General features: G+C 39.4%; 1 protein-coding gene across 1 annotated transcript; it reads right to left on the bottom strand.

Moving 5' to 3' along the window:
- Positions 1-3,187: 3,187 nt before the first annotated feature.
- Positions 3,188-6,772, bottom strand: LOC145233839 (uncharacterized). Its single transcript, XM_080098621.1, has 2 exons — positions 5,408-6,772; positions 3,188-5,063 (listed from the first exon to the last, which is right to left on the bottom strand). The coding sequence occupies exons 1-2, from the start codon at positions 5,887-5,889 to the stop codon at positions 4,763-4,765; spliced, it is 783 nt and encodes a 260-aa protein (XP_079954747.1). The 5' UTR covers positions 5,890-6,772; the 3' UTR covers positions 3,188-4,762.
- Between the last annotated feature and the right edge of the window lie 7,092 nt (positions 6,773-13,864).

Raw genomic sequence — 13,864 nt, 5'->3', positions numbered from 1 at the left:
TGTTTTGTCTCACCGACAGGGTGTTCACATGTTGGAGTTATTAAACACATGTACAAAGTGACTCACCAATAATAATCGTCAACACGACAACAAACGGCTTTTCTAATGCGACCGACGCAGGACCGTGCTCCACGGAAGTCCGCAACGAAAAAAACTAAACCACGTTGCGTTATCACACAAAACTGGCAGTCGATTCTTACGTCACACAACGCAATAGATTACAACACAAGTTATTGTAAGAAAAAGCGGAAATCAATAGAAATCGGCAATTACTGGCAAATAAAATGTAACGCTATTGTTTATTGGTTGTTACAGTGTTTCCCAGCGAGTAGCATTTGTGTTCCTAAGTGTTCGTTTTGCTTCAAATCAAATCCGGAAGATGTCGCTAAAAAGCTGATTTGTATTCAACCTGCCAAAAAGATATTGCCAGGGCAGGAACTTGGCCTAATGATCCAGCGCTCCTCACCCATGTGTACGCACACACAAAACCTTAATCGGGATTCGCCCCCGGGAGCGTCCTGGGTTTGAACCCCGTGAATAAAATATCGCCAAGTCGCTCGATAAACAGACAGGGTGTTTTTGGTTTTTAACAAAAATACATGTGTGTAATCATGTGTGAAAGTTTGGGGAAAACGAAACAACCTGTTTCTAGTTCATGACACGAACTGATACAAATGTGTTCAAGCTGAATTTCCCTACATCCAGAGTGCCATAGATATTTAAGCTATTACATTTTGAAAATATTTTTAGCAATAAAATGTGACAAAGCTACATACATGCCTTCACAGGTGTGTTGTGCACAAGACAATTGTCAGCAGACAAACTAAGAGAGGGCGTACTCGACGTTCAAAGGCTTTCATTTCTCCCAATGCTAAAACGACTATTAGCAGTGATTCTTAAAATATGCACCGCGAGATACTTCCAAACGTGCCGCGAAATATTCGTTATTTTAAAATTGAAACATTCTTTAGTGTATTAGAACTTGATGACGAAAGTTTCTTATTGGTTACAAAAACAAATCTTACCAATCACAATAAAGTTGCATATTAACTTTCTTTTTGTGTTGTTGGCATGCAAAGTATATGTCGCGAAAAGAAATTTGGTTTGTTAATGCGTCACATGCTTTGAACTTTTGACAACCATGCACTGGCCTATAGGTCACGTTATTTGAAAAAAAAACATAAAAAGGCCATTCAAGATTCCACACACCTGTTGGCCGAACGAAGTCTTACTGATGTTAAATTAGATAATCAAATTATCTTAAGGTGTGATACGGTTGCTTGGGGTAAGCACAGTGTGCGCTACGCGGATGGTACGGTAGGGCGAACTTGTAAAGAGACAAATGTATGAACTAATATTAACTACCAGTGCCCAACATGACTGCATGACAATAGCCGTTGCTAAGACATGAGCCAATACAAATAACATCAGTTTAATTTTTAGGAAATGAAACTCCCAAGAAATAAATTTTTGGGCACAAGCATAGTTTTACCCAGCTTTTCAACCAGGTGTGTGGCATTTGTTTGCACAGTGTGCGCACATTTTCGAAAATACTACGACTAACAACCACAATTGTTGTTATTTTCTAAATTTCTGTTAAATTTTTTTGTAAAGAATATTTTTTTTCTGTTAAATTTTATTGTAAAGAATATTTTTGCCACAATATATAAAAAAACTAAACCAAAAACATTTATGTTAACATCAACATTTGACTGAGCTGAAAGTTTAACTTAAGATTGAATGTCACCATTTCATTTTCCCCAACTTTCCAACGACACCCAAACTCAAACCACAAAAGAAAAAGAGCGAAATTGCCTAAACAACAACCAATTAAAATCATCCCATGTTTGAGAAACAATTAGGGCTTTGGTTCAAGTCCATTTCAACTTTAATCGTGATGCATATTTTGGTCTCTACACATGTTGGCTTTAATGCATTTTCGAAAAATGTGCATACATGTTTGTTTGTACATCTAAATAAGGAATTCATAAATATGAATGTACTATTAAAGTGTAAAACCTAACGAACGTCCATTTCATTGATATCAGTTTGAAGAGTATATTTGTGTAAACTATAGGCCTACGTGTTTAGCTAAGGTCTATAACCCAGTTTCAATAGATTTGTTACAAGTTGATAATTCCTCCCAAAGAACGTCCACTCCTTTCGCATCACAACAACGTTATTTGCCGAACTTCAGCCATGCAAAGGCCCCAAGTTATTTTCGTCAATCCTTCTTGTCAAAAGCAAACTGCCACGCCAAACATTCGGACTATCCCACTGTATTTTGAAATAGATTTTTTAGTCCAGAAGCCGCGCTTAAAACGGAAACACCACGCCTACTACTTCAGCAAACTTTTGGCGAAAAAACAAACTTCTTGTCAGTATGGCGGAGACTTTGACAGGGCGAAATTTCATGAGAGCGTTCAAAGGGTGGGTCGATGACTGCTTTGGCGACATTCCTGCTTGGCAATTGACCAAAAAAAATTTTTTTCCCGGGCGTTTATTTTCCGAAATTGAAATTTAGCGATGATTCAGGAAAGGCTGGACTGCTGTGACGTTAATGTGTATGTATTTATAGGAACGTTTGAACGGTCAGTTGCCACCATCCATTTCTGTACCTATTTTAGTCTGTCCTCAGCAAATATATGAGCCTTTTATAAAACTAACCTTTATTCTAATTTTAGAAGAATATAGCCTATTCGGAAAAATACGTTATCACACCAATATTGGTTGCGTTCTGTTTGTTTTTTTATTTAGGCCTATGTATGTGTAACTCAGCTAACATCTGGATTTTTTGGCACACATTACTGTAAGCACATTGTAAATCTACTATTTGACTTGTATGATACATTCGTACATTTTAAAACTATCTTATGGCAAATTTATCCACAATAAAGCTACTTAAGAAGCCTTGTAAACCAAATCTGGCATTTTAAAAGATTCTAGCCAATAAATGATGGAAAAGCTGTAGACAGTGCACAATGTTCGGATTTGTACTGTTTCGACCTATAAGGTCTCATTGGAGTGTCTTAAGATGACTACGCAACACGGCCTTGTCTTGTCAACAGCTGCACTGATGAATTTTTTTAGTCGAAACAGTGTGCACTGTCTCAGCTTACAAATCTGCCTTTATTTTCTAAATACACCTCGTCTATATATTTCTCACAAACGATGCAAGAGAATGAAATACGGTTGTGCAACTGTATTGCAAATCGTCAAAACGGTAAACGTGTATGCTTTGTACTTGGTCGTTTCAAAAAGTAGGGTGCCATCCGACCGTGTTATCGATCGGTGGATGTTGTGTCAAAAAATAACTAGTTTCATTCGTTTTCACTGATAGAAATGAAAAAGTGGGAAAGAGAATTAAAGATTTTTCGAATCACTTGCATGCAGATATGTAAATCGGATTATAGGAGGCAAGAAAACAGACAGAATGAGGGATTTAGAAGGTATGTAAAGAAGTTTTAATTTAATCACTGGAGAAGATCTAAAAGTGTTAAGTGACTAATTTTCCGCAGCCAAGTGTGTAATCACCGGGCAGTGCATAAAGTGGGGTGTTAATGAAGTTATTCGTCTACTTTCGCGGCTTGATTGGAGAGTAATTGCCGGGCGAGAGGAACATGAAATGCGATAAATGCAGAGTGGGCGGTATTACTTGATTTTAGGGCAATTTGCTTCAACACGTTTCTTGTGGTAAATTGGAAAAATGAAAAAAAGGTATTGGAATGTAGTTGAAATGCAACATGCTGAAACTGCGTTAATAGATTTTACCAAAACATATGTTGTTACGCAAAGAAAACTGCTGGAACTTGAAAACACATAAGTGCTGGGCAAGCATGTAGGAATGACAAACAAACGTCAATGTCAAATACAATAAAACGGACGGACACTTGAATCAAACACAGCAATAACTTAACGCAAAGAGAAAAATACAGAACAAAGCGACGCTTCTATGTGAGAAGGGATCAGAATTCGCGGTTTTACAACAATCTGAGTCTGTTGGTTTGTGAGTGTTTGTCGAGCGAAGGCCAAAACAATGACGCACTTGTTTCCAAGCGTGACTGCGACGTGACGTCACAGACGCCGTTTGTCGCCTTTTTGCACCCCTGCGTGCCCTCCCCCGCCGCGAAACACCCTTAAAACAAAAGCCTTGTGACGTTGCACAGTTCATTGTTGCGCAACTACACGATATTTCGTGAAGAGATTCGCCAAAAATTGTTTGGTAAAATTATCTACGACGAGCCTAAAGCGGCTGTTTCCAGACAAAGAACGAATTGTTGAGGAAAACCCATGCTGGCAGTTTCGACGCGACATGAAAATCCAGATAAATCGATGCGGTACAAGCGAGGAAAGACGCGGTTGGATTCGTACGAATTAATGGCGTGAAGGATTCATCCCTTATAGTTGCGATCGATTTAGGAGATTGACGTTTGGGCATGGAATCGCGTCATCCAGGCTTATGTCTAGCCACGGCAGGGATACACTGTTGGAAGTTTGGAAAAACATCGATGTAAAAGTAACTTCATTTAAACCAGTAGTTCCTTTCCTAGGCTTGACGAAAAATAATATGGAATGTGAGAGAAGAAGTTGCTGTTAACGAATATAGATAAACAGGAGTTCGAACTTTGCTACAGTTTTTCTGTATTTCACGGTCAAGCACTCGCGTTGCTTCCGCCGTGGACAACAGACCATTGGATCCTAATACACCTCTTGAGATATTATCATCCATAACACTTGGGTAAAAAAATCCACAAATAGTTTTCTAATCTGATTTTTCTTCCGTCTGATACCGGGGAACCACGGCAAAGTGGGTAATCTCCATTCGTCCTTCACCCTTCAAGTCACCCAGCTGAAGTGCCCCAGTCATGACGTACCCACGTTCGAAATCGTCTTTTGTGACGCGGGCGGACAGGTGGAGTCGAAAATCGGGGTCCTTGTTACGTTTAAAGTGTCCGGCGATGGTCAGGGTGCCGTCCCGGTTCTGGGTAACTTTGCCCAACGAGGAGATCACCCTTCGGCCCCCAGCTCGCATCTCAGTGACTGTGCAGTATCGTTTCCACCATCTGCAAATAACAATCCAGTTGATTGATTTTTGCCATGTGATAGAAATACATCATTTTCTTTGTTTGGGTAGAGTTCTTTATGCCCAAATTGATAAAAAAAAGAATTTTTATTATTAATCAAGACTTCCCAACGACATTTTTTATCGGTTTTTGATAGCTTTATTGTCACATACTTCAATGAACGTATAAAGGTTTGTCTTTTTGTTTAGAATGCTGTTCCGAAATGCACTTTAACCTAATTGAATTTAGTGCTACATAACAGAGAGTATCTATGCCAAAAAACACCAAAGCCGTAACCTGATGTGTAAAAATTGTCACAGAAAAATTATGAAAATGAAGCTCACCTGTTCATTTTGATGCTCCATTGGATGCCGGGTGCATTCTTGGCCCACTCTTCCTCTGGAAAAAGCATTACTCGAGTGCTTGGGCACTTTCCGGCTTGCTGGTGAAGTAGTTTGTGGCATTTTTGCGCCAAATTAATGTCATAGTAACACTCGTTGTTTTGTTGTTCCTTGCTTGTCTCTTGATGACACTCTCTCGCTGCTACGCAAGCCTCCGAAAAGAGAATGTTCTCGTAAACGGGGAAGTCTGGCTTCGCTTTGCTGGGTGACCCTTGAAATTTGTCGTCGATGGCGTCATCTTTGTATTTCAGTGACGTCAGGGCGTCGTTGATGTCGTTTTCCTTATCTGACATGCGGACTAGTCGCTGTCGGCCTCGTCTCGACTTGTTCTGGCGGCTTCGGTGCTGAAACGGCACTTCGTCGGTTTTGTTGCCCACTTGTTTCGGGGCAATATGCAGCGGCTGCCCTTCCTTGAGTACTCCCATGCTTGCAGTGTGGTGCACTTGTCTTATAACTATGCGATCATGAAATATTCAGTAAGTCTGCGAAAACCACGAGACGTTGGGTTAGACAGCACGCAAGCTATACGTCGATATTCGATGGACATATCACAGCTTAGAGAAGGGTCGCATTCTCGCTAATGACTTAACGTTGGCGCATTAGACTGTCGATAATGTAGAAACTGCGGCTTTGCGCCGTTAAGAATAATTTGAAATGCAGAAAAATATAAAATCGATATTGATTTTGTTTCAATCTTAAAATTATCTTTGATCTTAGTTTACTTGGCTCAACAAGAAAATACCACAACTGTCATTTATAGATTTGTCTCTCTAAAAGCTTTTTCTTCCAGGTTTTTTAATTACATTGAGATTATATTTCAATTTGCTTCAAACAAGCCCCACGCTCTCGGTATTAAAATGTTTAAAGGACAAAACAGTATCAAGATGTCACCTGTCTCAAACTAAAACCTTTAAGGACATACACACACCACACACGTTGAAGCAACTATCATCTCAACAAAAAAATCCTAGGAGCAGGCAACAATCTGATTAGCTAAGGCTAATTGCCTGCGTTGGCCTATCGATCTTCTTACAAACATCAATACCAAGGTTCTACCGTAGGCTGTATGGAAGGATGACGAACGTCAATACAAGGACTAACGAGAACTACAAGCCCAAGGGAATCACTCAGCACTTGCTCTTAATCGATCTGAACCCTTTGATTGTTGTCAGTGATTCAAGCCATGTCTACAAATATCGTTCGTCTTGGTCCATCTACGCTGTGTTACAGTGCGGTCGTGTGCTCAACCGCCACACCCACGATAAGTTAAATGTCAGCGTCGGAAAACTTTGGGTTATTCTGACTGCTGACGCGAATGACCCTCCTGTAGACGAACCACGCGATGTCTGCTGACGGAAGTAGACGCCTTCTAACGAATACTCGGAAAAAGAGTTATTTGTTGCTCTGTGGTGGATAACATCCACACCCAAAAAGTTTTACTCTTTGAACTCTGCACCTATTAGTTTTAGGGTCGATAAGACAAGCGACTATTTGTAAACGTTTGCATTTATAAGGCTTTCAAGGCACACACGAAATTTGAAGCACAAGTTAGGTATATTTTTACTTGTAGTTGGGAAACAAACTATTACACCCTTTGTATGAGTGACGACTGACGACAAAAGCAACGCGGATAAAAGTCTATTTTCGTTGAAACAACACGCCAGTATGAGCAGCCAAGCGACATACCACAATTCTCCAATACTTTCGATTGGCACGCCAACTTTCCAACTGACTTGCCAATGAATCACCAACTTACACAGAGTTTATTTTCTGTGACCTTTTTAAAACTACAGTCTGCACACAATTCCGTTTTCAATAACCGCACAAAGATTCGGGGAAAACCGAGTGAATCGTGAGTTCTAATCGTCGCGTTCGACGAAGAAGAGTTTCCGCTAATGGCAGCACTTTGGCCGCGTGAAATTCGCAATTACTGACGCGATTCGCAAAGTGGCTGCGAACTTGTAAAGCCCTGACACGCCAAAGCATCTGCTTAAATGTACGCCCAGGCGTGGGCAATCTCACGTTTGCCCAGTTGTTTCAAGTGCCCTGGCTGCCGAACAACGGAAGTTTGCTCCGAACAAACAGATACACCTTACTTGACAAACTAACTGAACCAACAGCACCGCATGTCATTGAATTAAGCTGCTGGCAAAGATTTACTGATTTATGTTTAACGTTTGTCGTGTCTAAACCTAAATCCGAACAATTTAACGTCTAACGCTATTGTAAGCGAGCGTCAATACATTACCAGTTACATATCATTGCCCTTCATTACTAAACATACGCGACTAAAAAAATACCTAAAAGTGTCAGAGCATCTTTAAACTTTTAAGAGCTAGGTTTGGGCCCTGACCATATCACCTCCAGCACCGACCGAACCACAGGCCAACTGCCGAGACTGGCGGCCTTGTAATGTGGGCAAGGCGAACAAGTATCTCCCATCGCCTTCTTCGTAAAGCGCCAGCCCGTTGTTTCCGTCGTAATTCGTCGCACGCACGCGAATTGAGCTGGAACCAAAGAACTCGTTGTAGACCACATACACATGACAACAATGGACCTACGTGGCTGAACCGGCTTCTTCAAATCGATCTTAAATTTTGATATCGAAATTTTGTTGTCAGTTGACCTTGCGATGTCGATGTCTTGGCACATATAGGGTTGGTACCCAATTGATGTGGTCGGTTGTTTACATTAGTGTGCTATCGACGCTAAAATCGAAATTGACATGCCAACTCCGTCTTCACATATCGATACTGTTATCAGGGGTATCTTTGGTTTTATGTTTGGTTCCATTACTTGTTGGTAAAAGTTTCAATGACGGTTGCATAGTTAACATTTTTGGGTAGAAATCGATGCTAAAGCCCGTCAATTGTTACTGAAATAAGAACATTGTTCCTATCTCATCTTAATCGTCTTCTTAGAAACAATAAAACACGAAAAAATTACTTCAATTACTGAGAAGATTGCAAAACGTGTTCTTACTTCTGATTTTAGTATGTAAACTGTATTTTTTAAATTATTCTTTGCAAAAATCGCGCAAACGCAGAAAACTAATCGCCAGCGGAAATATGTAACACCTATCAGCAACGAACACAAAACCGTATCTCCATGTGTCCACTAAAAACACCAGACACAATAGGCCTTATTCTCTTGGCATGTCCTAATGCAATCAACCCACAGGAAACTCAAAAGTCGATTAGCCGCAACCTTATACCAGCAACTTCAATTTATCGATATTAACTTGACAGTGATGATGTTATGATGGCTAAAGTATGCAGTAGTCGAGATACCTAATCGCCTTACCGCTTATTTGGTGCTGCACTAATTAGTGGCAAGCGGAGGCAAAGCAAATATTGACTATTCGATAAGCATGATAAATCGCAGTGGCCTTGAAAAACTTGGTGAAGTTAGTACACCTTGCATGATCAGGATTTCAGGTTTTAAAGAAGTTTCAAAGCTCAATCGAATAGGTTAACATGAGACCTTCTTCGTATGTTGTAAAGATAGTACAAAATGACAATAAGGCAACAAAACCTATCCAATTAATATTTTAGTTATATGACTTGGAGGCAGTGTCGGATTAACCATTAGGCAAAGTAGGCACGTGCCTACAGGCCAGTAAAAAATCCAGGCCATTTTACAACACCGATCTTTGCGACAATAATTTGGCAACACTGATAATTCTAATTTTTTTGTTGGCATCCCTGATTTTCGGGCCACTTATAAAATGTGCCTACAGGCCAGCAGACCATTGATCCGGCACTGCTTGGAGGTGCTAGAAAATTGTTTACACTACTTGCTTAACAGATGTAAATTATATTAAAGCAATTTTCTTCTGATATCAAAAGTGTTGTTTGGGAAAATAGGGTCGCTGTGTGTTGGATATGTAATTACATCCTAACCTTGACCTGATTCTGGTGTTTTGTTACGCAGTGTGTTGGTAATTATATGATCGATCACACATCAAGGCCAAATTGTAATTAGTTACAAAAATTTGGCTGATTTTTACAACCAATAAACACAACCTAATACGGCAGCCAACAGAACAACACACAAGTAAAAGTTGTTGTTGATAAGTTGCGCAAAACTTACGATAATAATGTTCCATTTTCCAAGTGTATGTTAAAACTCAAACGTACGCCCACCTTCAAAACCGTATCATTTGGCGATTTTTGTTGCTACGTATTTTTGTAAGAAACCAAATATCACTTTAGTTATCTAACTATAGTTAAAAATACGCTGGTAAGAGTTCTCTAATCAAAATTGTTTGAAATCTGTTCGATAGATATCCAACCAACCATTCGCTATATAAAATACGAATCAAGAGTAACACTTTACACCTTCTGTAAAGCAATGTGCACATCAAAACTCTTTTCTCTTTCAACAACCTAATCCACATCGCACTGAACTCTGTTTAAACATTCACACACTCGATTACAACTTAAATTCTGTGGTGTAAAATCAAAGTATGTCACAGCCACGAGCTTAACGGGACAGCTCACAAAGTCAACAACAGATACGTTCAATGTATTCCAGCCGACTGGCTTCGGAATTAATGGAATTCTTAGCCCAGTTTACATAAGTCAGTGCTCGGCCGCGTTGGCCCAGGCAAAAATGCGCAAAGAAAACAAGCCAGCAGTTTCTAATGGCCCCGATCAAACTAGATTGATTCTAATATTTTCAAATGGTTTGAAGACTGGGTGGAAAACAGATACATTGACTGAATGTCTGGGCAACAGGTTTATTGGATCTGCAGGGGGTAAGGGAAGTGTAGTTCGTTTTTAACATCAAAAGCCGTTTTGCGCCAGACTAAGGCATAAATAACCTACTCCTTGAAGCGGCGACTTTGAAGCAAATATGCGAAAAAAATCATAGACCAATGGCTTAAAGGAATTGCCATTTTAAATTAAAAACTAGGTCCTATAACATCAGGATTTAGTTGAAAAGTTGTACAACTCGCAAAGAATGTTTCTTTCTAAATAAGCAGTTATGAAACGTACTCACAGCCTTGCCGTAACAAGTAAGCTTCAATCGTATTTTGAAATTCCCTGACCCACTGTCCTTTTAAATCATCGTTTCAAAACGAGCATCATTGTGAAATACATTGCGCAACTAAATAAGGTAATCAGCATTTTATTTAACTTACAATGACGCAAATTGTAAATCCAATAAAAGTAAGTGTAGGCTATAGCGACGTTAAACGAATATCCGTGTAGCTGCCTTACTATTAAATCTTCCACAAACAAAGAAAGATTACACAAGAGCTCATACCAAAGTGTGCAGTCATCCCTTATGTCTGCCTGCAATGCCTGTAAAAGGCACTCAAGGTGACAAGCATAATCCTATAATGCCCCACATTAAAGTTTCAATTTAATATTGGTTAACCCGAAAAATAGTGGAAATAAAATACTGGGTGCAGCTAAAAGGGTTGAAACGGCGTGACAGTAACAAATAAAATCAGGAATTTCCTGTGCCTTTAGGTTATTCTATTTAAGTAACAATTGTTATGTTGTGTTATTTGTTTGCAAAAAATTTAATTGAACAATGTTTAGTTAATATTGAACAATGTTCCACATCGTCCTACTGCGGTTAGTTCAAATACAAATTTGGTTGTGAATTTAATCAAGTTATTTTTTACTCTATTTCGCCAGCCAAAAGCGCCAAATTTTCTCGAAGGAATTGCCTTTGCCGTCGATAAACAGAGATGGGAGGGGAGAAACCGTATCGTTCGTAGTCACTTTTCATAGTCATCGCGTCGGCAAAAGTTTTTTGTCGCACACTTTTCTATCATGTTATATCAAATCAATGGAAAATCCTATCACACAAAAATGAATTGCTCTGCTGATAGTGTTAAAATGGATTTTAAACCGCTAATGCAAGCGGCGCTAAAGTAACCCTGGTGCAAAGAGCGCCTAGCATTCCAATTTGCGGCAACCGAACAGGGTACTCTTGCACGCTAGATTGGGTTTCAATTTTTGATGCGAAATGCGATTAAGAAGCCGCGGAGACTTACGTCAAAGTGGCAACGCGACACGCTCCACAACGTGGCCGCTTGTCACTTAAAAGCTTATGGCGGGAGATCGAAGCTTAATCCCGCGCAGATATCGCTTGAAATTACCGAGGTGCTGCTGGAATAAAGGCGTCGAAGGCACGCGTCTTGATTCCACACATATGGTGGCGGAAATCCTTTAAACGTGCCGACATTCCGGGCAGCACCTTTATGAGCAATCTGTCGACATTCTGCTTGGACGGATTGGGACTCATCAAATATTTATTGTGTTGATTTCGTTTTTGCCGTAGCAGCACATATGGTCGATGTATTTGCAACATGTAATGCAAATACCTTTTTTGAGATAACAAAGCACAAAGCGCCAATTAAACATACGAATACAGACGAAAAAGTCTATGTCCATCAACACCGTCTGTTATGCTGGATATATGGTGCAAACCCGCAGAGATAAAAACGCGTTTTTGCCAAGTGTTATCGACCACAGTTGCTTCAAAGGAGTGTTTAATGTTATGGTCCGCTAACTTTCCACAATTCTTTCGTTTTGTCAAGTCAGTTGCATTTTGAAATAGAAAACACCACCCATGCAGCATCTTGGAGCTAAAATAATGCTCGTTTTGACGTTTACCTTCAAACTTGTCACCAACTAGCAATTTTTATTTCCTAAAAATGACGAACAAAGTCTTTTTGCATTTAGCATTACAAAGATTATAACCAAATCCAAAACTTTCAAAAAAAATTAAAACCAGAAATTATTTAAACCTTTATTGCGACGCTTCTTCAGCAGCCAACGCTATTTACACACCACGTAAGGGTAGTGGAAATGTTTATGTTGGGTAAATAGAGTCATATATGGGCAGCCTCTGTTACCCAAACTGTCATAGTGATGTAATTGTTTTCCAAATTTTCGTGGGAAATTTCTAAGAACAACAATGCTAGTAGTAGCAGACTGGGTGGGACCCTGTTACGACATATGAGGTAATGTAAGACATATGGATCATATGACATTGAGACATTACCTTAATGAACGATTATGTACGTGTTGAGTTACATAAGGCAACCAGGGCACATAAAGGTCAAAGGGTCATATTTCAGTTAGCTTTTGCTCCAAGAACCTCGTTTGCTACAAACATTTATTGCACATAGTAACTCAAGTATTCACTATACACTATATTTAACAAAATCGTTGGGACTTTCTCGCTTTGTGTAGTTGAAGTAACAGGGAAAGGGAACTACATATACCCACATATGGTGAAACAACGTATTGCATCAGTTAAGATAGGTTCCCTGTACCACAGGTCTTGCAACAAAAATAACTTCAAAAAGGAAGTGCAACTAAACTGTTTAAAAGTGGGGAACCTTTGCGTTGGTCTATAATGGACGCGTGCAGTGACGCAAATGATATCTTGTTATGAAACTAGATATGCTGAAGCACCATGAAAAAGGTGGATTCACATTAGTGATATTTAGGATACGGGAAGTCTGGGACTGGCCTGAAATCGATCACATTGGCGCAACAAATGTTTTCAGATAACGTTTGTAAGCAACAATACTCCAGATATCAATTATTAACGTAATTGAAAAACTTGGGTCGTACATGGGGATTTTCCCTTGAAGTGCGTCATCATTTTTATTGAGGAGTCAAAATGAATGAAGAATGACATGGAAGAACAACGCAGTAACAGATAACTAAAAGAAATTTGTAAACTTGGCATTTGCTCGCTTGCAAGAAGCTTTTAATCGATTGATATTCAAAAACAGCTGATAGTGTTTCTTAACACATAAACGGCAAATATATTCAGTTGCAACAATTTCACCAAACAAAGTAAACCCATGTAAAAGCATCAAGGCAAATAGCTGGTCCAGTTTGTTGGGAGTAACAGGCTAAACACTCAATTTCCAAACTTCTATTTCACGTAATAAGACAAGGTTAAACCATTATGTGGGTGTTTCAAATATCACGTTGTTGTAAAAATAAACTTCAAACTGCATGTTGGTGTGTTGGAAATTCGTATTACGACTTAAATGGTTCCAACTGAGCTTTGGTGGTTGTTAAATTCGAATATTCGACATAACAGTAAAAAGAATGACACTTCGCAAACGTGACGGTGTTCCGTCTTTTGCAGTTTACAGCTGTGAGGTCAGTTTCCGTCTTATTTCGTGGCTAAACGGGACCGCCCTAGCTGTGTGACGTCAAATGCTGTTTGCTTAGGATTTCTATCGTAAACTTACGAAAACTTAACGAGTGATTTAATCCGGCCTGTTTCGTTTTAGTCATGGATACGGCAAAGGTGCACAGGTGTGTAAAAAGTTGTTAAGATAAACGCGTACAAATGAACATAAAGAACAACGAAATACTTTTTTAATATGATTATAAAGCAGAACGGTGTAGC

This window comes from Phallusia mammillata, chromosome 6 (assembly GCF_965637545.1).
Source record: "Phallusia mammillata chromosome 6, kaPhaMamm4.hap1.1, whole genome shotgun sequence".
Classification (NCBI taxonomy): domain Eukaryota; kingdom Metazoa; phylum Chordata; class Ascidiacea; order Phlebobranchia; family Ascidiidae; genus Phallusia; species Phallusia mammillata.
Note: the sequence above shows the minus strand (reverse complement) of the source record. Positions and strands in the feature narration are given on the sequence as shown.